Raw genomic sequence first — 23,742 nt, 5'->3', positions numbered from 1 at the left:
GCATAATTTCCCAGTAGTCCTGGTTGTAAAATATATAATGTGAATTAAAACCGTTTCCATCCATCCATTTTTGTACCGCTTGGGTTGGGGGCAAATCATATTCCAGCAAATAAATATAAAAAGATAAAAGCCCTGCAATTAACGTCATTAAAACACATTAATTTCATGATCACAATTTTATTTAACCCTTGTGTAATATTCATATTGTTGTTACTCAGCCAGCCTTTGTGGGTCTGATGGACCCGTTGAATTTTGTAGCTTTTAACGCCTCACAATCAAACACTTTTATGTTAAAATACTGAACAGATGTTTACCTTATCCCAACATCTGTTCAGTTTCTGCATTCCACAGAAATTCTTCTTTTGTGTTTCTACACCTGCGGTTCCCACACAAGGTTGCAACATTGTTTGTCAACACTGTCTGCTCTCATTTTCTCACACATTTGACCCTCTGACGTTCTGTGTACCTACACACTGTCCTTCTCCTGTCTAGGCCTGCTGTGTATGTGTGTGTGTGTGTGGGTGGGTGGTTGCGTGTGGTACACAGATCATCAATTTCCACACTTCTATTAGCCCCGGGTCCAGTGGACCCCGGACATCTTATATGTAATAGAAATGTGTAGGGGGGGTGTATGGTGTGTGTGGTCATTAAATACAGTATATATTCTGATTTATGTTCTTCACAGAAAATGAGCCAAAGTCAGTGAGTCTCAGTTTGAAAAATTAATTAATTGTATCATTTTTCTTTTAATAAAAAATGAAAACGGGACCCACAGACCCGAACACCACACAAGGGTTAAGAAAGCTGTATGCAGCTGCTTTGTTGGAAATAACACAATAATGTTGAAGGGATATACACATGATGATGCAGTCAGACATACACAAGTCCTATCTATATTACTGCATCTTCTTCTTTTTGAGGAGTGCATCCCGAAGGGCAATCTGCATGAAAAAAAAATAAAATAAAAAGAGAATTTTTTTGGGAATGTTAAACAGCCTTTAGAAAAATATGCCGAGGTCCGCCCACTTACCTGTTTCTCTCTGAAGGAGCGCTTGCCTTTAGTACGGACGCTCTGGCTGTGTCTCATCATCATGAAGTTCTTCGTACGCCTCTTTTCCTTGTTGGTGGTGCTGGCGTGAGGGTTCAATTTGGTCTTTTTCCTCACAAACTCCTTCCGGTCTGTTCGGCCCGCCTTAAATCCAAATGCAAACAAATATGTTACATTTTACAAGGTGGCTGTTTAAAACAATATTACACATTTTAAAAAGGGTTTCTATACCATTGCTGTTGCCAATCGCGTCTCCTTGTTTGCTTTTGGTTTCTTGTGGAGCTTCTCAATATCTCTTAAGGTCAGCAACTCTCCCCTGGATAATAGTTTTGGAAAAATGTAATACATTAAAACAATTACATTGGCAATAAAAGAAAACACAAAAATATTAAGAAAAACTAATAATCACAACAGGTTAATAAAATTAATATACATTAAAAAAAATTTAAGTGCATATCCAAGATTGTTTTTTTTTTAGATAATGTGGAAAACCGAATCCAAAAGACATACAGTATTTTCTTTAGTTCATAACCAAAACACTAGCTCACTACCACCACCTGCAGGATTGCAGAGGAACAGTCTTCTAATGGCAAAAGTCTGCAGTTGTAACCTGTATTCTTCTTCATCACTGTCCGCTGCTTTCCTCTTTGTCCCTTTCCCCGGCGCAGCGTTGACCTCCTTGGCCATTTGTGCCAGTCGGATCTTTTTGAAGTCGTCCTGCGTGAGAAGCCTGCTACTGCTAACCGCCGCCGCCTTGGCTTCCCGCTCCTCCACAGGCACGCTCTTCAGCTTCTCCGCCTAATGCCAACACAGAGAGACGTTAAAATTTCACCGGACATTACTCTTTTTGTAACTTTGACCGTTCTTTAAACAAACCACTTCTCCTGTATCTTCATCAGATGAGTGGTAAACATCCACCCACTCCCCATCTTCGCCATCATCACTGATACTGGCGTTCTCCCAGCCGTCTGTTGTAACATATCTACTTTTATTACCCTTATCTATCCTCTGACATCCATCCTCATGAATCACACATTGCTCACCTTCCTCTGCCTCCCCGTCCTTGACTTCCTCCTCCACTTCCAGCACTTCTGCTCCGGGAATGTAGCTTACAGCTCCAAGCTCACCATAGTCCTTCACTTTAGCTTCCATTGACGCCTCTGTGGGTCTTCCCTGCACCCAAAGACATACCGGTATTAGAAACTGGCGTTTCTGTTCATACAAAAATATACAAATAGAAATATGTAAATAGGGCTGTCAAAAATAACCACTTACAGTATATCGTGAGTAATCACAAAAAAATATTGCATTAATCATGCATTTTATTTTGAGTGTACATGCTCCTTTACCTTAACTGTGGATAGCTACCGTAAAGGTGTCGTGAGTTGTTATACGGTCAGTGATCAGGTCAACGCATACAACAGTGCAAAGATGAGTGAGGAGACTCCGACAGGTGGGCTCGCTGGCAAATTTCACTTCAAAATACACCCTGACTGGACTTGACAAAAAAACTCATACTAAGTTTTAAGCAAATAAATGGCTTACCGTACATTTAAGTATAAAATTTTTCTAATGTTAAAGAACTGTAAACATTCACATTTAAAAAGAAACTATCTTATGTTTATTGATAAACATAAGATAAACAAATGATTTAAGGCATAAAAAGGGAGGACCAGGGGTATTTTCGTGTCGTTCTGGCCATTTTCAGGTCCTAAATGGCTGTCAAAGTGTACCAACTTGTCGAAATACCTACTCCGACCTCTTCTGTCCAGGTGAGATGCATGATTTATTATCTAGAATAAACTTACAAGGAGCAAGAAGCGAGGAAGCAGCAGACCATGCGATGTCAACATATTGATACACAATAGTGATCGTGGCGCCGCTATAAAGATTTTGTCTGCGTTAGCGCTTATAATAACAATATATGTAATACTTGGTTAATATTCAAGTCACGAAATGTAAATGGAGTATTGTTGACACTTTTTGAATGGTTATTTATTGGATTTTTGGGCAAAATAGAGGAGTTCCCATTGGCTCCGCTGTAAGTGGACTTTTACTTACGTTTATTTAATATTTAGAATGCATTAAAAAAAAAAATCAGTCTGTCATCATGTCTCACAAATCAATTCTGTGTATATACATGAATAATGCGATCATTTTTTGTGTTTAATCACATGAGTTAACTTATTTTTTGACAGCCCTAATATGTATAAAATGTTAATATATATTTTGATTCGCTTGTCCCTTTTTTGGGGTCGCTGGAGCCTATCTCAGCTGCATTCGGGCGGTAGGCGGTGTACACCCTGGACAAGTCGCCACCTCATCACAGAGCCAATACAGATAGACAAACAACATTCACACTCACATTCAGACACTACGGCCATTCCATTATTTCAATATAAACACAGAGTCCCAATCAAATGTTTGTCGACACGGTCTCATTCAATAGCATAAGAAAGGGTTTCAACAACTTTTGACTAGTACTGAGTATAATGTGAACACATAACATATAACTATGAAATATATTTCCATGTATGTCCCAGTACTTTTGACCATGCTCACCCTGTCCTTCTTGTGCAGTATCTTTGGGTTGAGATTCCTAAAGAGCTGGATGAGGCTCCTGGCAGACATCATCACATCTACAGGCAAATAAGTAAATTTTAATATTGACGACTGATTTGCAGGGAACGAGAAGAAGACCAAGTCTCACTCTTGTCTTTGTGTGTCTTGTACAAGGCCAGGTCGTGCAGCAGATCCTCAGTGATAGCCAGCGGACAGCGAGCTGCCACCTCTTTAATGGCATTGATCCTGGAGTTAAAATGATTAAAAAAATTAATATTTTTTGAGCAATGACTAACTGACGAACCCCAGCGAATACGTAACCTCCTGGCAGAGGTATTTCGCTTTTTCTTTTGGCCTGAGATCTGATCGGATTTCGAGTCCCGATCAGATACTTTGACAATAGACTATAGAACTAAAAATGTTTTACAGCAGGTAAGTAAAATAAACACAATAAAACATGTTATAAAGCTTATCTTATTCAATGTATAATTTGCTAGTATTGTTGTAAATCAGATGATCTATCAGATTTGTGGTACTGAATGCTACATACATTTTTCTAACAAAATAAAATGACGAGTGCACAATAACTAAAGAAAAGCAAAAACTACTGTTGCCTCCCATATAAATCATTTGAGTTTTTCCCTTAAAGCCTTCCTGTATCCAGCGGGTCCACGCCGCCACTCGCAAAAACATTGCTAGTGAAAACATTTAAAGTGTGAGAACATTTCCTCCTATTCTTGTTAAAGACATAAATACCTTGCTCATTTTGCAAAGGTCAATTTGGGTTTGTATGGAGGTACATCTGTGATATGCGAGCATTTAAAGCGGAGGCATGATGTCGGACATCTGGAGGGAGGATGCGGACTCAGCCTCGGTAAGAGTGTTAGCTTGTACCTTGCTAGCTATCGCACAAGTGTGAGACGAAGTTGTGTGAAAAATAACTTGAACTATCATTTTAGCCAAAGTCAGCCAGCTAAACTTTGTCTACATTAATTCAAGTACTTTTAAACGCAGTGTCAATTTGCAATGCAATAAAAAACGACACAGTAACAAACATTCACACACAGAATAATACATTAGGAACCAATGCAGTTGTATCATAAGATTTAAACACAATGCAGTGGTATAAGATTAAACTTACAATCTAATGGATAGCTAACATGTTAAGAATTAATCGATGATACAATTCTATACATTGTGTCTGTTAGAATGCTAAAACTGCCAATTGTCAATATACTTTTCCTTTTCAGGGAATTATATTTGGTGTTTTGTTGTTTGTTATTATTGCTGCTATTTTAAAAGTTGTTTTAAATAGATAAACAATGTTAATTGTTTTTGTTTTTTAACACTTTGCCTTTCCTTTCTCTTAAACGGACAACATTTTAATAGTAATTTTTATTTTTGTAACAGCAGACTGAGCAGCACAATTACAGTATAAATAAATATTTATGAATTAGTCATATTTGTTGTTCGTATGCACATGCCTAAAATAACTTAAGTTGCATTTAAAAGTTAATGGAAAAATTACAGTCGATAAATATGCGTATGCTTTAATAAACCAATTAATCGACTCATTGTTAAAAAAAATCGTTGACTAGTCGACTATCAAAATAGCCATACAGCCCTATTATATACTGATACTAAACTAGGTATCAAAGGTGTCACCGCTAACTAGCTAACAAAAAAACTAACAGACGAACCAACAGCAACAATTCCAAAACGTTGTTAAAAGGTCAAATGTAATTAGCTCACCCAACAGTCACGGCCTCGCCAGAGTTTCGGTCCGTCACAAAGTTGTTGGCGATTGTCCCGATCACCGACTCGATAATCTGAAAAGTGTGAATATTTATCAATATTTATAACATCCACCCTTAAACGTACAATAGCTTCAGGAACAGAAACGTACCTCAGGAGGAACGAGGTGATGGGAAGCCTGGGCTGCACACAGGAGGATCTTTGTCACCTCTGCAGAAAGAACAGACATGATTATTGTCAATTGAACTGCCCATATAAGGTCGTAGAGCTGGGGGCCTTTCATGTATGATGAATAATGATTCAACGATTATACATTTTGACTCTACGATTGTAGTCTGAGCAATAATCACAGTTTCACGATTACTATGCATTGATTAATTTCACAACAAGAAATGTATCAAATCATATATTGCTTTAAGGGCAACTGGACTTTTTTAAATTCCCAAAAATATGCAGTTTCCCTTTAAAAGATTTTGAGGGGTTATTTATTACAACGGAATTAACAGTTACTGAATAATAACATTATAATAACAGTTCAAAATAATAAATATCAACAAAAAGTATTACTAATAATACATTTGTCTTATATTAATATAATTATTCACTAAGATTAACTTTATTGATCAAAATGTTATTCACGTGGGTAGTAATACAATTAAGTGTTATTGTCATCAACTGTCATCCATGTCTATTTATTCAATTTTAATAATATTTTTTATGCTGTGTTAATACTCACTTAAATGTACATAATTAGGTCCCATGGAATAGTACGGTACTGTTAATCAACAAGCTCCTAATGTTATGTTAGCGTTTTACACCAGCCATATTACCTTACAATGCTTATAGCACAGACAGACACACACACACAGGACGATCTACCGTTAAATTGTGACTGAATGAAGCCCATGACAGGAGTACCGGTACCTGTTGCTGTTTGTTTACACTGAACTGACAACGCTAAGTTACTTATTGTAAGTGAAACAAATCTGGGGAAGGGTGCAGAAAAATATATGCTGCATTGAAGGTCCCAATGAGCACAGTGGCCTCCATTATCCGTAAATGGAAAACGTTTGGAACCACCAGGACACTTGCTAAACTGAGAATTCGGGGTAGATAGCCCCTAGTAAGGGAGGTGACCAAGAACCTGATGGTCACTCTGTCAGATCTACAGCATTCCTCGGTGGAGAGAGGACAACCATCTCTGCAGCTATCCACCAATCAGGCCTGTATGGTATAGTGGCCAGGCGGAAGCCATTCCTTAGTAAAACGCACATGGCAGGCTGCCTGGAGTTTGCCAAAATGCAACTGAAATACTCTCAAAACCATGGAAAAAAATATTCTCTGGTCTGATGAGACAAAGATTGAACTCTTTAGCGTGAATACCAGGCATCAAGTTTGGAGGAAACCAGGCTATGCTCATCACCAGCTCAATACCATCCATACAGTGAAACATGGTGATGGCAGCATCTTGCTGTGGGGATGGTTTTCAGTGATAGGAACTGTGAGACTAGTCAGGGAAAGATGAATGCAGCAATGTACAGAGACATCCTGAATGAAAACCTGTTCCAGAGCACCCTTGAACTTAGAGTGGGGTGACGGTTCATCTTTCACAGGAGTTGTCCTGCTGAAAGATGAACCGTGTTTAGGGTCTTTGGACCCTAAACACACAGTCAAGATATCAAAGGAATGGCTTCAGGACAACTCCGTAAATGTCCTTAAGTGTCCCAGCCAGAACCCAGACTTGAATCCAATAGAACATCTCAGGAGAGATCGGAAAATGGCTGCGCAACAACGCTTCCCATCCAACCTCAGAGAGCTTGAGAGGTGCTGCAAAGAAGAATGGGTGAATCTGCCCAAAGATAGGTGTGACAAGCTTGTGGCATCATATTCAAAATGACTTGAGGCTGTAATTGCTGCCACAGGTGCACAAATGTTGTGAATACTTATGTTCATGTGATTTACTATATTTTTCATTTTTAATACATTAGCAAAAAGCTCTACAAAATACATTTTCACAATGTCATCATGACATAATGTACATACAATTTTTAGGACAAAAATTAATTATTCCTCACAAAAGTGAGGCGCTGTGAATACTTTCCGGACGCACTGTAAGTACCCCAAATGTTCCCACACTGCCGACTTCAGCTTTTTTGGGGGTGGTAAAACTTGCTGCTTGTCCTGCTGCAACTTTTAAGCGAGCATGTCTCTCGATAGGTGCATATAAGAGTGTGCATTGCTGGTGTAACTTTGTTTACATTCCGTGCAGGCTATGCCGAAAATAACATACTTGAATAATGTCCATTTATAGTGAGTGAGGAGAATCTTTTGCGATTAAACAACCATGACGTTTTTAATCACGGTTGATATAAAAAAAACAGTTACCGTATTTTTCGAAGTATAAGTCGCTCCGGAGTATAAGTCACACCGGCCGAAAATGCATAATAAAGAAGGAAAAAAACATATACAAGTCGCACTGTAGTATAAGTCGCATTTTTGGGGGAAATTTATTTGATAAAACCCAACACCAAGAATAGACATTTGAAAGGCAATTTAAAATAAATAAAGAATAGTGAACAACAGGCTGAATAAGTGTACGTTATATGAGGCATAAATAACCAACTGAGAACGTGCCTGGTATGGTAACGTAACATATTATGGTAAGAGTCATTCACATAACTATAACAATAGAACAGGGGTCGGGAACCTTTTTGGCTGAGAGAGCCATGAAAGCCAAATATTTAAAAATGTATTTCCGTGAGAGCCGTATAATATTTTTTAACAATGAATACAATTAAATGCGTGCATTTTTAAGTAAGACCAACATTTTTAGAGTATAATAAGTCTCTTATCTTACCATTAATACGACTTCTGGTGCTGCATGGTTTTGCTGATGTCTTTGTGGTTGATACGTGGTTATTTTTAACACTGTGATTACCAGCGGAATTATTCATTACTTATCGTGTTAAGCAGTGTCAGCTAAGATTTATCTGAGAGCCAGATGCAGTCATCAAAAGAGCCACATCTGGCTCTAGAGCCATAGGTTCCCTACCCCTGATATAGAACATGCTATACGTTTACCAAACAAGCTGTCACTCCTAATCGCTAAATCCGATGAAATCTAATACGTCTAGTCTCTTACGTGAATGAGCTAAATAATATTATTTGATATTTTACGGTAATGTGTTAATAATTTCACATATTAGTCGCTCCTGAGTATAAGTCGCACCCCCGGCCAAACTATGAAAAAAACTGCGACTTATAGTCCGAAAAATACGGTAATCATTGATCCCTACACCTAAATTGACACCAACATTTAATTGGAGTGGTAATCACAATGTAGTAATTCAAAAACAACAATGTAAGACAATTAATAAACATGTAATTTCCATATGCATTTTTGGCATTTCCTCCATAAACAGAAACCTTTGAGGCCACTAAAACTTTTTATGAAACGTACAAATATCAAGGTTACTTTGTTGGCCTTGCAGCTACAGCAGGTAAAGTGCTGCCAGATGTTTCGGCAGATGTGGGACAACCTGAAAATCTCTTTTTTGTGTCTGCATGTCATAAAAACTTACCTCTTTGATGGGGCTGTAGAAACCTCTGGACGAAGGGATAATAATTGAAGAGGAAGAGCTGTGGGACAAACAAGGACATGTCAATCACTGCAGTCGCACTCAACCCTCCAAAGAGCTCCGCGTCTCCTACCTCATGGATTCCCACCAGTCTTGATATGAGCTCCATCATCATGATTTTCACCTCAAAGCGTTCTTTAGAGGTTTCCAACTGCTTCAGGAGCTTCTCTGAGAAGTCTGAGACACTTTGCAGGTTAGCATTAATGAAGACATCACAGGTGCTCATGTCAACTAAGGCAGGCGAATCCCACCTTGAGGATCGTGTATGAGGTGAATGGCAGAAAAGTTGAACACTTCCACTTTGTTCTTTTTCTTGTGTTTCTGCCCACGGAACATAAAGATGGTTCATCAGATAGTCCTCAAAAGTCAATCAAACCAGAAATTGTAGTTACCTTGAGGACTTTCATGGCTTTTTCTAGCTTTTTCTTGTTTTTGGTAGTTTTCTTGCCCGTGGAAAATCTTGTCATTAAGTCACGCGCTGATGGTCCTTGCGCCTGGAAGACAAGTGCAACTGCATTGTTAAATAGATAAAATAAGAAATCCATGTAAGATTCAATAGAACAATAATCGCCTCTAAAAATCACTTAATTACTGTACTAGCCATTTTTATCTAACAGCTCCTGCCTGCCTTGGTGTGTAAAATGTTTAGCCTCGTGCTCTAGTGATAATGATATTAAGGGTACTAAGAAATGCTGTTTACCGTAATTGCCGTAATGGAGGTGATTATTATAACTTAAGGGTGCGGCTCCACACTGTGTATGAAGACACATAGTTAACAGTTAGCATGTCAGCCGGGGGTCTTAAAATAAATAATGTCAGCCAGAGGGGATCAGCGTTTGTCATCGGCATTGAAAGGCATTAATGGGTGATGGTGATCATGTACTTTTTAATGCAAATCAGTCAATACTGATCGATGGCCGTTCGATCGGTCGGCACATCCCTAATAAAAATATTGATTCAGGTTCATGGACTAAGGCATAAAGCTCATTTCAACATTCGTACTTGTCATTAAAGTGTAAAAATAACTTACCCACAGTTAATATTCACGTTTAAAAACAAACTATCTTCAATTTAATGACTTAAGGCATAAACATTTTTTTTAACATTAGTACTTTTTAATAAAGGTGTAAAAACAAGTTAAGAACTGTAAATATTCAAATTTAAAAAGAAACTCTCTTATGTTTAATGATAAGCATAAGATAAACAAATTATTTAAGGCACAAAAAGGGAGGACCAAGCATCTTTTCGTGTCGTTCAGGCCATTTTCAGGTCCTTAATGGCTGTCAAAGTGTACCAACTTGTCGAAATACCTACCCAGACCTCTTTTGTCCAGGTGAGATGCATGATATCTAGAATAAACTTACAAGGAGCAAGGAAGCGAGGAAGCAGCAGACCACGCGATGTCAACATATTGACACACAATAGTGATTGCGGCGCTGCTATAAATAGTTTGTCTGCGTTATCGCTTATAATAACAATATCACTAATACTTGGTTAATATTCAAGTCACAAAATGTAAATGGAGTATTGTTGACACTTTTTGAATGGTTATTTATTGGATTTTTGGGCGAAATAGAGGAGTTCCCATTGGCTTCGCTGTAAGTGGACTTTTACTTACGTTTATTTAATATTTAGAATGCATATAAAAAAAATCAGTCCGTCCTCATGTCTCTCATAATGATTGTGAACGATAGGTAAGTGCAGTTCCCCTTAAAGTTTAATGATAAACAAATGACTTACAGGTGCTGTTTGCAACTTCCTCCCAGTAATATTTTTCAAAGCAAAAAAATACAACAAGAACACTTTATGTTACCATTAGCGGTTACGCAGAATTGTCTATATTTTTCAAAATTACAAAGTTTATATAATAAAAATGTTTACCGGTCCGAATAAAATGATTGGTGTTTCAACGGTCACTCACCCGGTCTCAACCACGCGTACGCGCAGAGCGTGCGTGCACACAAACAAAAGCAGTCCAAGAGAAGCAACAAACAATTTGCATTTATGTTTTTGTTATGATAGAATATACAGTACATTCGTAGACTGTTAACACTAGCTATCCAAATTGCTATTACCGGTATTAGCTCTCAAACCCTAAAGCTAATGTGCATGCATGTGTTACGTACGTATGTAATTATGTCATCATGTACGAGAAACCGTGAGAGGGTGGGATATATTGTGTAAAACACATCGGAACGTTGGCACCTGTAAATGTTGCAAAAAGCCCCTTTAAGGCATAAAACAAATTTTTTAACATGAGTACTTGTCATGAAAGTGTATAAATAAGAAATAAACTGTCAATATTACCATTGAAAAACAATACAAGTCTTAAGTTTAGTGATAAACAAATGACTAAAGGCATAAAGCTAATTTTAGAACACGAGTATTTGTCATAAAAGTGTAAAAATAAGTTAACCACTGTCTATATTCACATTTAACAACAATACAAATTCTAAGTTTAACGGCCAATGAACAAAACATAGCGCTCATTTAGACTTAGACTTCCTTTTTATTGTCATTCAAATTTGAACTTTACAGCACAGATAAGAACGTAATTTCGTTACGTAAGCTCATGGTAGTGCAGGATAAAAAAGCAATACGGTGCATATATAAATAAATAAATAAATATAAATAATATATAAATATATATAAATAAATAAATAGATTACTGTACAGATAAATATATTGCATTTTTTCCACATGCGTCCACGTTTATGGATGTATGTTGTATTGTCTTTTTTATTCCAGTGAGTTAATCCATTTTGGGGGGAGTTTAGGGGATAATTTAATTATGATACGTTCAAGAGTCTTACGGCCTGAGGGAAGAAGCTGTTACAGAACCTGGAGGTTCTGCTTCGGAGGCTGCGGAACATTAATTATGAACATTAGCACTTGTCACAAGTGTGAAAATCAGTTGACCGCTCTTAATATTCACATTTAGTATAAAGCTAGAGGCATAAAGCTAATTTTCTGACAAAGGCTAATTTTCTCACATGAAAGTGCAAAAAGAAGTTAACCACTGCTATCATTCAAATGTAAAAACAATATAAATAATTTTTCATTTTAATTTAAAAAAATGCATACTGCTCATTTTCTTATATTATGACAACTTACCAAAGTTTAGCTTTAATGCAAAAACACTTAAGTTTAATGGCGTCATAGCTGTGATGCTCATTGTCATACATGTTTACTTGTCTTACAAGTGTAACATGAAGTAAAGCGCTGGTAGTAAAAGCAACAAAACACTAGTTCATGACACACACGCTTCTTAACATTTTTCCGTGCCGTACAAGCGTAAAAAGAAGTTAACCACTGTTAAACATTAAAACTGGTACCTGCTCTGATTCGGAATCACTTCCTTCGTTTTCTTCTTCGTCTGTTCCCAGGAAAAACTTAAGCGCCGCCACAAGGATCTGCACGGCAACAAAGACAGAAGAAGAAGCTGCACGTAAAAGCAATGTTTAAAAAAAAGAGCAGTTTAGAGGAAGCAAGAAGTCACCTTGGCCTCTTTGGAGAAGCACGCTGTCGTAATGACGTTCACCGTCTTGGCGTCGTTCCTGCAAGAACAGATCAATGTTTAAAACTAGGGGTGTCCCGATATGACATCTTAACTTCTGATAAGATACCGATATCATGAGTATTGTCCGATATTGTTATTAATCTGATACATCAGCAGGAATCATAGTCCATGCTAGTATTATTTTGTAGTGTGGAATGATAGAAAAGGTTTCATCAAGTAAAATTAATCTAACAACAATAGTATGTATAAAAAAACCCTAAGCGTAAGGCATACAGTAAAAGTACAAACTGTTATTAATTTGTATTTCGGAATGTTAGAAAATGTTTGAATAAGTGAAATTACTCAGAGAACAATGATAGGTATAAAAAACACTAACCTCGTGACAGATTCAGGCTTCTGAAGTGGAGTGTTAATTTGTGTTTTGGCAACACCTAGTGCCCACAATACCGTATTTTCCGCACTATAAGCCGCGCCTAAAAACCACAAATTTTCTCAAAAACTGACAGTGCGGCTTATAACCCGGTGCGCCTTATATATGGATTAATATTAATATTAATTTTCATAAAGTTTAGGTCTCGCAACTACGGTAAACAGCCGCCATCTTTTTTCCCCGTAGAAGAAGCGCGCGGTGCTTGCTGGGATATGTGACGTTTCATTTCCATTTGTGTGTTTATGTAAAGACCCCAAAATGGCTCCTATTAAGTGTGTTGTCTGTCTAATTATAAATAATGCAGACGAGGCGTGTTAACTGAGTTCTCAACGTTTACTCACAGCGTGCTCATAACCACATTCTAACTCCCAGCATACAACAACGCTTCTCAGGGCTACCGCGCATGCTCGTCACTATCGTTGCATGCTGGGTAGTGTAGTTGTTATATTTGCTAGCTCATAACATCACATTAAGAGACACGCTTACGCGCTTAATTCAATCCTCGCCGTCATTCCGGGTGGATTGACAAAAGACCTCCAGCCGCTAGATATTGGTGTCAACAGGGCATTCGAAGCTAGACTGCTAACTGCGTGGGAACAGTGGATGACGAAGAAGCGCGCGGTGCATGCTGGGATATGTGACGTTTCATTTCCATTTGTGTGTTTATGTAAAGACCCCAAAATGGCTCCTATTAAGTGTGTTGTCTGTCTAATTATAAATAATGCAGACGAGGCGTGTTAACGGAGTTCTCAACGTTTACTCACAGCGTGCTCATAACCACATTCTAACTGCCAGCATACAACAACGCTTCTCAGGGCTACCGCGCATGCTCGTCACTATCGTTGCATGCTGGGTAGTGTAGTTGTTAAATTTGCTAGCTCATAACATCACATTAAGAGACACGCTTACGCGCTTAATTCAATACTCGCCGTCATTCCGGGTGGATTGACAAAAGACCTCCAGCCGCTGGATATTGGTGTCAACAGGGCATTCGAAGCTAGACTGCTAACTGCGTGGGAACAATGGATGACAGAAGGCGAACACACCTTCACTAAGACAGGCAGACAGCGCCAGACGACATACGCCAACATCTGCCAGTGGATCGTAAATGCCTGGGCAGATATTTCGGTCACAACTGTGGTCCGAGCTTTCCGGAAGGCAGGATTCACAGAACTGCTGGACAACAGTGACACTGACTCCGATGACTTCGACGAGACGGAGCCGGCCATTTTGGATCCCACATTTGCCCAACTTTTCAATTCGGACATTGAAGACGAAGAATTCGAAGGATTTACGAATGAAGAATAACTTCAGAAAGTGAGCGCTATGTTTATTTTGTGTGTTGTGACATTAACGTTCGAGCAACATTATGTTGCTATTGCTCTGCACTATTTTGAATTTTACTATGTTTGTGATTGCACATTTGCGTACATTTTGGGAGTGAACAGAGTTGTTAGAACGCTGGTTTTTAATATATTATTAAAGTTTGACTGACCTATCTGACTGTTTTTTTGACATTCCCTTTAGCGCAGCGTAGGCGCGGCTTATAGTCCGGGGCGGCTTATAGGTGGACAAAGTTTTGAAATATGCCATTCATTGAAGGTGCGGCTAATAACCCGGGGCGGCTTATAGTGCGGAAAATACGGTAATTCATTAAATAAAAGGCATGCCGCAGGGGCCACTTTTGTTACTGTATCATTTCTAATACACCTTGGAGACTTTGTATCTGTACGTAATATGCAGCAACTATAATTACCGGTACTTGATACTTGTTTATATTGTAAAGTGTTTGTTTGAACTGTAAAGTTCAAATTTGAATGACAATAAAAAGGAAGTCTAAGTCTATTGACAAATGTCGGGTTCTAAACTGTATTATTGTTGAAATAAGTACTCGTATTATGTATGTCTAGCTTTTGTATGTTTAGCTATTGTGTAGCTGCTAGCTCCTAGTAGCAGATAGCCTATCATGTTTACCTTTTGTAAATGACATCACTACAATACAAAAAAAGATCAAACTTGTGTGCGGACTGAAGGAAATGTTGATATTAAGTGGCTGTCCAGCTTTGCACAAGTAAACACGCTGTAGGACTGCCTGTATCGCAGTTCATATTGGAGATTTTAGATGCAAGCCAATGTCATCTGATACTTGTTTTATTGTCGATATCAGGCCGATAACCAATATCAGATTATCCATCCATTTTCTACCGCTTGTCCCTTTTAGGGTGGCGGGGGGTGCTGGAGCCTATCTCAGCTGCATTCAGGCGGTAGGCGGGGTACACCCTGGACAAGTCGCCACCTCATTGCAGGGCCAACACAGATAATAATAATAATAACTGGGATTTATATAGCGCTTTTCTAAGTACCCAAAGTCGCTTTACATGTAGAACCCATCAATCATTCACACCTGGTGGTGGTAAGCTACTTTCATAGCCACAGCTGCCCTGGGGTAGACTGACGGAAGTGTGGCTGCAATTTGCGCCAACGGCCCCTCCGACCACCACCTATTATTTATCATTCAATTCACCGGTGTGAGTGGCACCGGGGGCAAAGGGTGAAGTGTCCCGCCCAAGGACACAACAGCAGCGATTTTTGGATGGTAAGAGGCGGGGAGCAAACCTGCAACCCTCAGGTTTCTGGAACGGTTGCTCTACCCACTACGCCATGCCGCCCCTAATAAAAAGATAAAAGATAGACAGACAACATTCACACACTAGAGCCAATTTAGTGTTGCCAATCAACCTATCCCCAGGTGCATGTCTTTGGAGGTGGGAGGAAGCTGGAGTACCCGGAGGGAACCCACGCAGTCACGGGGAGAACATGCAAACTCCACACAGAAAGACTCCAAGCCCGGGGATCGAACCCAGGACCTTCATATAGTGAGGCACATGCACTAACCCCTGTACCACCATGCTGATTATAGGGGGGCTGAAAGGGGATGATTAATACCTGTGCTCCTCTGTTGATCTGTTTTTTTGATCAGATAGTGATAATTTCCCTCGCTTTAAATCCTTATTTCTTCCACCAATGTCTGCACATGTGTCCGCTTTATGTCTACTGGTCTACAGAGCTATATTTAATAACGCTAAACTTGCTGGAGGTGTGTTGAGTAAGACTGTAACTTCAATTTAAGAATCAATGATTTCAAATCTGTAATCAGAGACTGTAGTCGTCATATTATTGGTGGACCAGCCAGGACATGTGTAGTGGTATGTTACATGTTTACTTCTAATAATTGGAATTCACCACAATAGGCTCCAGCAACCCCCGCGACCCCAAAAGGGACAAGCGGTAGAAAATGGATGGATGGATAGTGTAAAAGAAAATATATTTGTAAAAAATGTATGTTGTGTTGATACATACATTTTCATCAAATTGTAGCTTATTCGTTCTAATCCATTCCAAAGAGTCCCATGATAATCATCCATCCATCCCATCCATCCATTTTCTACCGCTTGTCCTGTTCGGGGTCGCAGGGGATGCTGGAGCCTATCTCAGCTGCATTCGGGCGGAAGGCGGGGTACACCCTGGACAAGTCGCCACCTCATCGCAGGGCCAACACAGATAAACAGACAACATTCACACTCACATTCACACACTAGGGCCAATTTAGTGTTGCCAATCAACCTAACCCCAGGTGCATGTCTTTGGAGGTGGGAGGAAGCCGGAGTACCCCGAGGGTACCCACACAGTCACGGGGAGAACATGCAAACTCCACACAGAAAGACCCCGAGCATGTGGATTGAAACCCAGACACCTTCGTATAGTGAGGCACATGCACTAACCCCTGTACCACCGTGCTGATTATACCGGATTAGGATACCCCAGGTAAGAATTTAAATCCTGATGTGTCGGTCTGCTCGAGCACCCACCAAATGTTCCTTTTGTACAACTCCACCATGACATCCAGCGATATCTTGGCGGCGGTAGAGTTCCGGTCTCTCAGCATGGTGTACATAAAGTTCTGTAGCGACTGCAAACAAGCGACATGGCTCCGTAAATCAGCAGCAGGTGTGTTTTTTGTTTCACAAACGTCAAGCAAAACTTACAGTGTTGACTTTGTTGTTTTTGTGCTTGGCGTTGATGTTTTTGATGTCGGCTACGATGTGCGTGTACAAAGTCTGCAGGGGTAAAAACACAACATGAGAGAGCGGACACAAAAAGTGATTTTCACTTTATGTTGACCATGCGAACCTTTCTGAGCAGCTTGTCGTGACATCGCAGAAGCTCAAAGAAGAGCTCCAGCAGGCCAGTGGGGTCAATCAGGTCCTTGTTTCTTAAAAGAATTAAGGCCTTGCAGAAAGTCTGACCAGAGGAAACCAACAACAGACAACGCAGCATAAACAAGAATACTCAAAGAATAAATAATGAAGTCTTGACTTGGGATGTCCGATAATGGCCTTTTGCCGATATCCGATATTCCGATATTGTCCAACTCTTTAATTACCGATACCAATATCAACCGATACCGATATCAACCGATATATACAGTCGTAGAATTAACACATTATTATGCCTAATTTGGACAACCAGGTATGGTGAAGATAAGGTACTTTTAAAAAATGTTTATAAAATAAAATAAGATAAATAAATTAAAAACATTTTCTGGAATAAAAAAGAAAGTAAAACAATATAAAAACAGTTACATAGAAACTAGTAATTAATGAAAATTAGTCAAATTAACTGTTAAAAGTTAGTACTATTAGTGGACCAGCAGCACACACAATCACGTGTGCTTACGGACTGTATCTCTTGCAGACTGTATTGATATATATTGATATATAATGTAGGAACCAGAATATTAATAACAGAAAGAAACAACCCTTTAGTGTGAATGAGTGTGAATGAGTGTAAATGGGGGAGGAAGGTTTTTTGGGTTTATGCACTAATTGTAAGTGTATCTTGTGTTTTTTATGTTGATTTAATTAATAAAAAAAATAAAAAAACGATACCGATAATAAAAATACCGATACCGATAATTTCCGATATTACATTTTAACGCATTTATCAGCCGATAATATCGGCAGGCCGATTTTATCGGACATCTCTAGTCTTGACCCTTGCATGTATTTTACTAAGCAGGGGTGTCCCGATCTGATATTTATACTGGTCAGATATCAGCCGAAAAGACAACGGCTTGCTCTGATACAAGCACTGCTGGACAGCAAGTTAACATCTACATATCATCCAATTGGCACACAAGGTTGGTATTATCTTGTATTTTATTGCAAGGGAAAATTATGTTTGTATATTCAAAGTTCCGGGGACACCATGCAGTCCAAGTGCTAATAATTTTTATTAGTTACGATTAGTGTTGTAATGATACCAATATTTTGGTACCGGTACTAAAATAATTTCGATACTTTTCGGTACTTTTCTAAATAAAGGGGACCACAAAAAATTGCAGTATTGGCTTTATTTTAACAAAAAATCTTAGGGTACATTAAACATATGTTTCTTATGGCAGTTAAGTCCTTAAATAAAATAGTGAACATACAAGACAACTTGTCTTTTAGTAGTAAGCAAACAAAGGCTCCTAATTAGTCTGCTGACGTATGCAGTAACATATTGTGTCATTTTCCATTCTATTATTTTGTCAGCATTATTAAGGACAAGTGGTAGACAATTAATTATTAATCTACTTGTTCATTTCTGCTTATTTTCTCTTTTAACATGTTCTGTGTACACTTCTGTGAAAATGTAATAATCACTTGTTCTTCTGTTGTTTGATACTTCACATTAGTTTTGGATGATACCACAAATTTGGGTATCAATCCGATACCAAGTAGTTACAGGATCCTACATTGGTCATATTCAAAGTCCTCATGCGTCCAGGGACATATTTCCTGAGTTTATAAACATAATATACATTTTTTTAAAACAAAAGATGTGATGCCAAAAAATATTGACGTAATCATAGTAGTATCGACAAGTTACGTGCCTGTACTTGATATTATTACAGTGGATGTTAGGTGTAGATCCACCAATGGCGTTTGTTTACATTTTGATGCCAGTGAGCTACGGTGTGTAGTGAAACATATTTATTCCTCGTCCTGCAGGGATGATACTTGTAAGAAACTTTTTGTCGCCATGGAGAGCAGGATTAGTGATTTAGAAGTAGCTAAAACACTGCTGACGGCGGATGGACGCTAGGTGCTAGCTAGCTAGCCATGTCTTAAAGCACCTCTTGCTGAGGGCGTTTCAGTGTTATAACTTCACCTTTAGCTTTAATTTTTAAGCCAAAATGCGTCCGTTCTCCCTTTTCTGTCTACACACTGTGTCTGCTTGTAAGTACTCTGTGATTGTGTGCTGCCGAACATGCTCCTCTGCTCGTAAAACCAGCAATGTTATGACGTGACGACGACGCGGGACCGGTACGTTTCATTAGTATCGCGGTACTATACTAATACCGGTATACCGTACAACCCTAGCTACGATCAATACACAATTAATCGAAGCAACAATATAGATCAAAACTTTTTTCTAATCAAACTGATTGTTGCAGCCCTACTTATATGACAATTAAAAATATCAATACAGTAGCTTCACCTAATAAAACAATTAATCATTCACCCCACTGCATATATTTTTGTGCAACCTTATATTGTAATATACTCACTTTGAAATTACAGTAATTAATAAATTACAGCCTGCTCAGTGGCCTTGTGGTTAGAGTGTCCGCCCTAGATCGGTCGGTCGTGAGTTCAAACCCCGGCTGAGTCATACCAAAGACTATAAAAATGGGACCCATTACTTCCCTGCTTGGCACTCAGCATCAAAGGTTTGAATTGGGGGTTAAATCACCAAAATAATTCCCGAGCGCGGTCACTGCTGCTGCTCACTGCTCCCCTCACCTCCCAGGCGGTGGAATAAGGGGATGGGTCAAATGCAGAGGTTAATTTCACCACACCTACTGTGTGTGTGACTATCAGTGGTACTTTAACTTTAATTAGTAGGGGTGTGAAACTTGGCACACCGATTACCGGTAGTATTCCTGGGGTGACGATTCCATTTAGAACCGATTGATGATCGATGATTCAACACGATTCTCAATTCAAACCGATTCTCGCAATGTATTATTTCGTATATTATCAATTATAAAACTTCTACTAAACAGGTTACAGGTAATAAAAGCTATTTCTTGTTGCATCAAGTTGGCTTAAAAACACATTTGAAAAAATTGTTGCTTATAAAATTTTTTATCTAAAAATGATTTTTTTTAAATTGATTTCTAAAAATTATGAATAGATTTTTATGTGCACCTCTAATTTTCACGGGTGTTTTTCCCCCTGCAAGAATGGAATAAAATTGATAAGCTCCTTCTAGTTGCATAGAGATGGCCTAAAAACTTATTTTAAGAAATTGATTATTGTTTTAAAAAAAAAAATTTTAAAATTAAAATTATAAAATGTTTTAGAATCGTGATAAGAATCGCAATTTGGATGTCAATATATTTTTTTTAACACTCCTAATTATTACTGTTGTTTTTTCTTGATTGATAAGCTTTGTCTGGTTGCATTTAGATGGCCTAAAGCAGGGGTGTCAAACTCAAATACAGAGTGGGCCAAAATTTAAAACTGAACAAAGCCGCGGGCCAAGGTTGAACAAATTAACCTTTTAATAGGGACCCAAACAAGATTTGCATTAAATATTGAACAAACAAGGCTTATATAACTTTATAGTGACATGCAAAATCGAGTGTCAAATAATAATAATAATAATTAAAAAATATCAATGGCATATCAAATACAATTAAAATTAAAATTAAATGCCTCTTTTCTATTTGCAGTCTTCTGAGGTAAATATCAACATTAACTTTTTCCACAGGCTAATAAATTTGAAAATAAAATAATGAATAAACCAACCATTCAGGAATTTAAACTGCTCAGTTTGCAACACACTGATCTAATCTGATGTGCCCAGGCCAGATACCTGACATATTTTCTTGGATGCTAGTTCATTAATGTCGGGGCTCAGGCTTTGAGCTGAGGCAACCTTCATTATCGAAGGTAATGACACACCTTGTAGCTTCCCGTAAGAGTTAGTGCTGCAATGGGTTCTGGGTATTTGTTCTGTTGTGCTTATGTTGTGTTACAGTGCGGATGTTCTCCCAAAATGTGTTTGTCATTCTTGTTTGGTGTGAATTCACAGTGTGGCGTATATTTCTAACAGTATTAAAATTTTTATACGGGCACCCTCAGTGTAACCTGTATCAATGAAGATCAAGTACCGTATGCGTTGCATTCACTTGTGGGTGCGTGCCAAAGGCCGCACATATTATGTGACTGGGCCAGCATTTGTTGGACTGGACAAAAAGAGGGACGTGACGATATTCGGTAGGTGCACTGAAATATGGGAGTCTCCAGGGAGGGTTGGCAAGTATGAGAATTAGCGGTGAACGCGGTGTTACCGCGGCACTGCCGCTGTATATAATCGGTGGGCCAGCTCTAGTGTTAATTTGATACCGCCTCAAGGGCCAAGTGAAATTACACGGCGGGCCAAATTTGGCCCGCGGGCCAGAGTTTGACACCCATGGCCTAAAGCGTCTATTTTAAGAATGTATTCTTATTTAAAATAAAATTAAACAAAAACCATTATCTTCTTCTTTTTAAAATGATGAATCAATTTAAGTTAAAGTCCCAATGATAGTCACACACACACACACACACACACACACACACACACACACACACACACACACACACACACACACACACACACACACACACACACACACACACACACACACTAGGTGTGGTGAAATTATCCTCTGTATTTGACCCATCCCCATGTTCACCCACTGGGAGGTGAGCAGCAGAGCATTGAGCAGCGGAGCAGTGAGCAGCGGAGCAGTGAGCAGCAGTGCTGCCAACCCTTGATGCTGAGTGCCAAGCAGGGAGGCAATGGGTCCCATTTTTATAGTATTTGGTATGACTCGGCTGGGGTTTGAACTCACGACCTTCCAGTCTCAGGGCGCACACTCTAACCACAAGGCCACTGAGCAGGTTAATTTAGAATCTGAGTGAGTAAGAATTCGGATGTGAATCGATTTTTTGGTGCGCTTCTCGTAATTAGTAATACTATATTTGTTACACTTGGGAAACATACTTGCCAACCTTGAGACCTCCGAATTCGGGAGATGGGGGCAATTTGCAGGCAGCATACCTCTTCCCCTTCGAGCTGTCCTGGATGGACTGAAATTATTTTTTCCAATCATTTTGGAACTTGCAAGCGTACTTCTTCTTACTCGTCGTCGCCATGTCTCTTCTTCGTTCTTCTGCTTCGTCTCTGTTATATTTATGGACATTACTACTTGCCGTAGTTTTGAAGCAATGCATGATGGGAATCCGGATGTTGTGTGTCAGTCTATTAACGTGCCGGCTGGTATAAACACACGCTGAAAAATAGCTCCATGCCTGCCTACTTTATGGGTTATAGATAAACCTATGGATAACGGAGACATATATAATAGTCTCCTTTTCAGGTGAGAGAGGACGCTAAAGGCAGTGCCTTTAAGGCACGCCCCCAATATTGTTGTCAGGGTGGAAATCGGGAGAAATTCGGGAGAATGGTTGCCCCGAGAGATTTTCGGAAGGGGCACTGAAATCCGGGAGTCTCCCGGGAAAATCGGGAGGGTTGGCAAGTATGTTGGGATATAATCTGCCCAATTGACATCTTCCTTACCATTCTTAAAGCAGGGTCCACTATTGTATGATGACTCAACAATAACTCCGTCAGCTCTCGGGGGAAAGTAGACAAATGCTGCAAGTAACAGTGGGCAACCTGTGGAGGAAACAAATAATTATTACAAATATACCTTAACATTAATACTAACTTAAAAAAAATAAGACTGCAGAACAAACCTGAGCCAGAAACATAACAAGGTCTGCCAGCTCCTTGTTGGGTTTATCCGGCTGCAGTTTGAAGATCTGCACATTAGATTGGTAGTGTCGGTACTGCTGTAAAAACTGTCAAAAGTACAAAGACAACCGCAGTTTAGTAATGACTCCATCATGTGGGACAAGCGGTAGGAAATGGATGGATGTTGTTGTCAACACACGATGCTAACCGCGCTGCTAGCTAATGAACTCATACCTCCTCTACGTACGATTGCGGGTCTCTTTTGATGAGATTCTGAAGTTGCGGCAAATTGTTTGGCAGCTTGTTGTTTTGTCGCCCAGACATTTTTCTGAAGGTTGTTATTAATGTTGATAACAAGCAAAAAATTGTGTTCAATGTTTTCACAAGGCACGCGTGGCGAGGATGTACGCTTCCATTGCGGTGCGGGGACGTCACTTCCGGGACCTGGGCAACATCCGGTTGAGGTAGTCACATGACTTTGTTGGCGCTGTAGATTTAAAAGTACAGTACCAAATATTTTTATGGTCAGTTACAAAACACCGTTACTATTTTTCTTATTAGAGATGTCCGATAATTTCGGACTGCTGATATTATCGGCCGATGAATGCTCTAAAATGTATTATCGGAAATTATCGGTATCAAAAAGTAACATTTTTGACTTTTTAAAACGCCGCTGTATGGAGTGGTACACGGACGTAGGGAGAAGTAAAGAGCGCCAATAAACCTTAAAGGCACTGCCTTTGTGTGCAGGCCTAATCACATAATATCTACGGCTTTTCACACGCACACAAGTGAATGCAATGCATACTTGGTCAACAGCTATACAGGTCACACTGAGGGTGGCCGTATAAACAACTTTAACACTGTTACAAATATGCACCACACTGTGCGCCCACACCAAACAAGAATGACAAACACATTTCGGGAGAAC

The 23,742-nt window shown here is 39.2% G+C and overlaps 1 protein-coding gene across 1 annotated transcript; it reads right to left on the bottom strand.

Moving 5' to 3' along the window:
* Positions 1-186: 186 nt before the first annotated feature.
* On the bottom strand, positions 187-23,254 carry sdad1 (SDA1 domain containing 1). The gene is made up of 22 exons (XM_061926873.2): positions 23,046-23,254; positions 22,814-22,918; positions 22,635-22,733; positions 17,145-17,255; positions 17,000-17,071; positions 16,823-16,923; positions 12,503-12,560; positions 12,339-12,416; positions 9,396-9,497; positions 9,255-9,324; positions 9,077-9,180; positions 8,947-9,004; positions 5,517-5,575; positions 5,363-5,439; positions 3,759-3,856; positions 3,611-3,687; positions 2,092-2,221; positions 1,925-2,016; positions 1,659-1,846; positions 1,280-1,364; positions 1,031-1,192; positions 187-941 (listed from the first exon to the last, which is right to left on the bottom strand). Exons 1-22 carry the CDS (start codon positions 23,133-23,135, stop codon positions 897-899), a joined length of 2,061 nt encoding a protein of 686 aa, XP_061782857.1. The 5' UTR covers positions 23,136-23,254; the 3' UTR covers positions 187-896.
* Between the last annotated feature and the right edge of the window lie 488 nt (positions 23,255-23,742).

This window comes from Nerophis lumbriciformis, linkage group LG32 (assembly GCF_033978685.3).
Source record: "Nerophis lumbriciformis linkage group LG32, RoL_Nlum_v2.1, whole genome shotgun sequence".
NCBI classification, from domain to species: Eukaryota; Metazoa; Chordata; class Actinopteri; order Syngnathiformes; family Syngnathidae; genus Nerophis; species Nerophis lumbriciformis.
Note: the sequence above shows the minus strand (reverse complement) of the source record. Positions and strands in the feature narration are given on the sequence as shown.

Coding starts and splice junctions, on each gene's coding strand:
- sdad1 (XM_061926873.2), bottom strand. CDS start 23,135: ATGTCTGGGCGACAAAACAACAAGCTGCCAAACAATTTGCCGCAACTT. Junction 3,857..5,362: donor GGCGAGGCCGTGACTGTTGG/GTGAGCTAATTA, acceptor TTTTAACTCCAG/GATCAATGCCATTAAAGAGG. Junction 2,017..2,091: donor GGACGGGGAGGCAGAGGAAG/GTGAGCAATGTG, acceptor ATGTTACAACAG/ACGGCTGGGAGAACGCCAGT.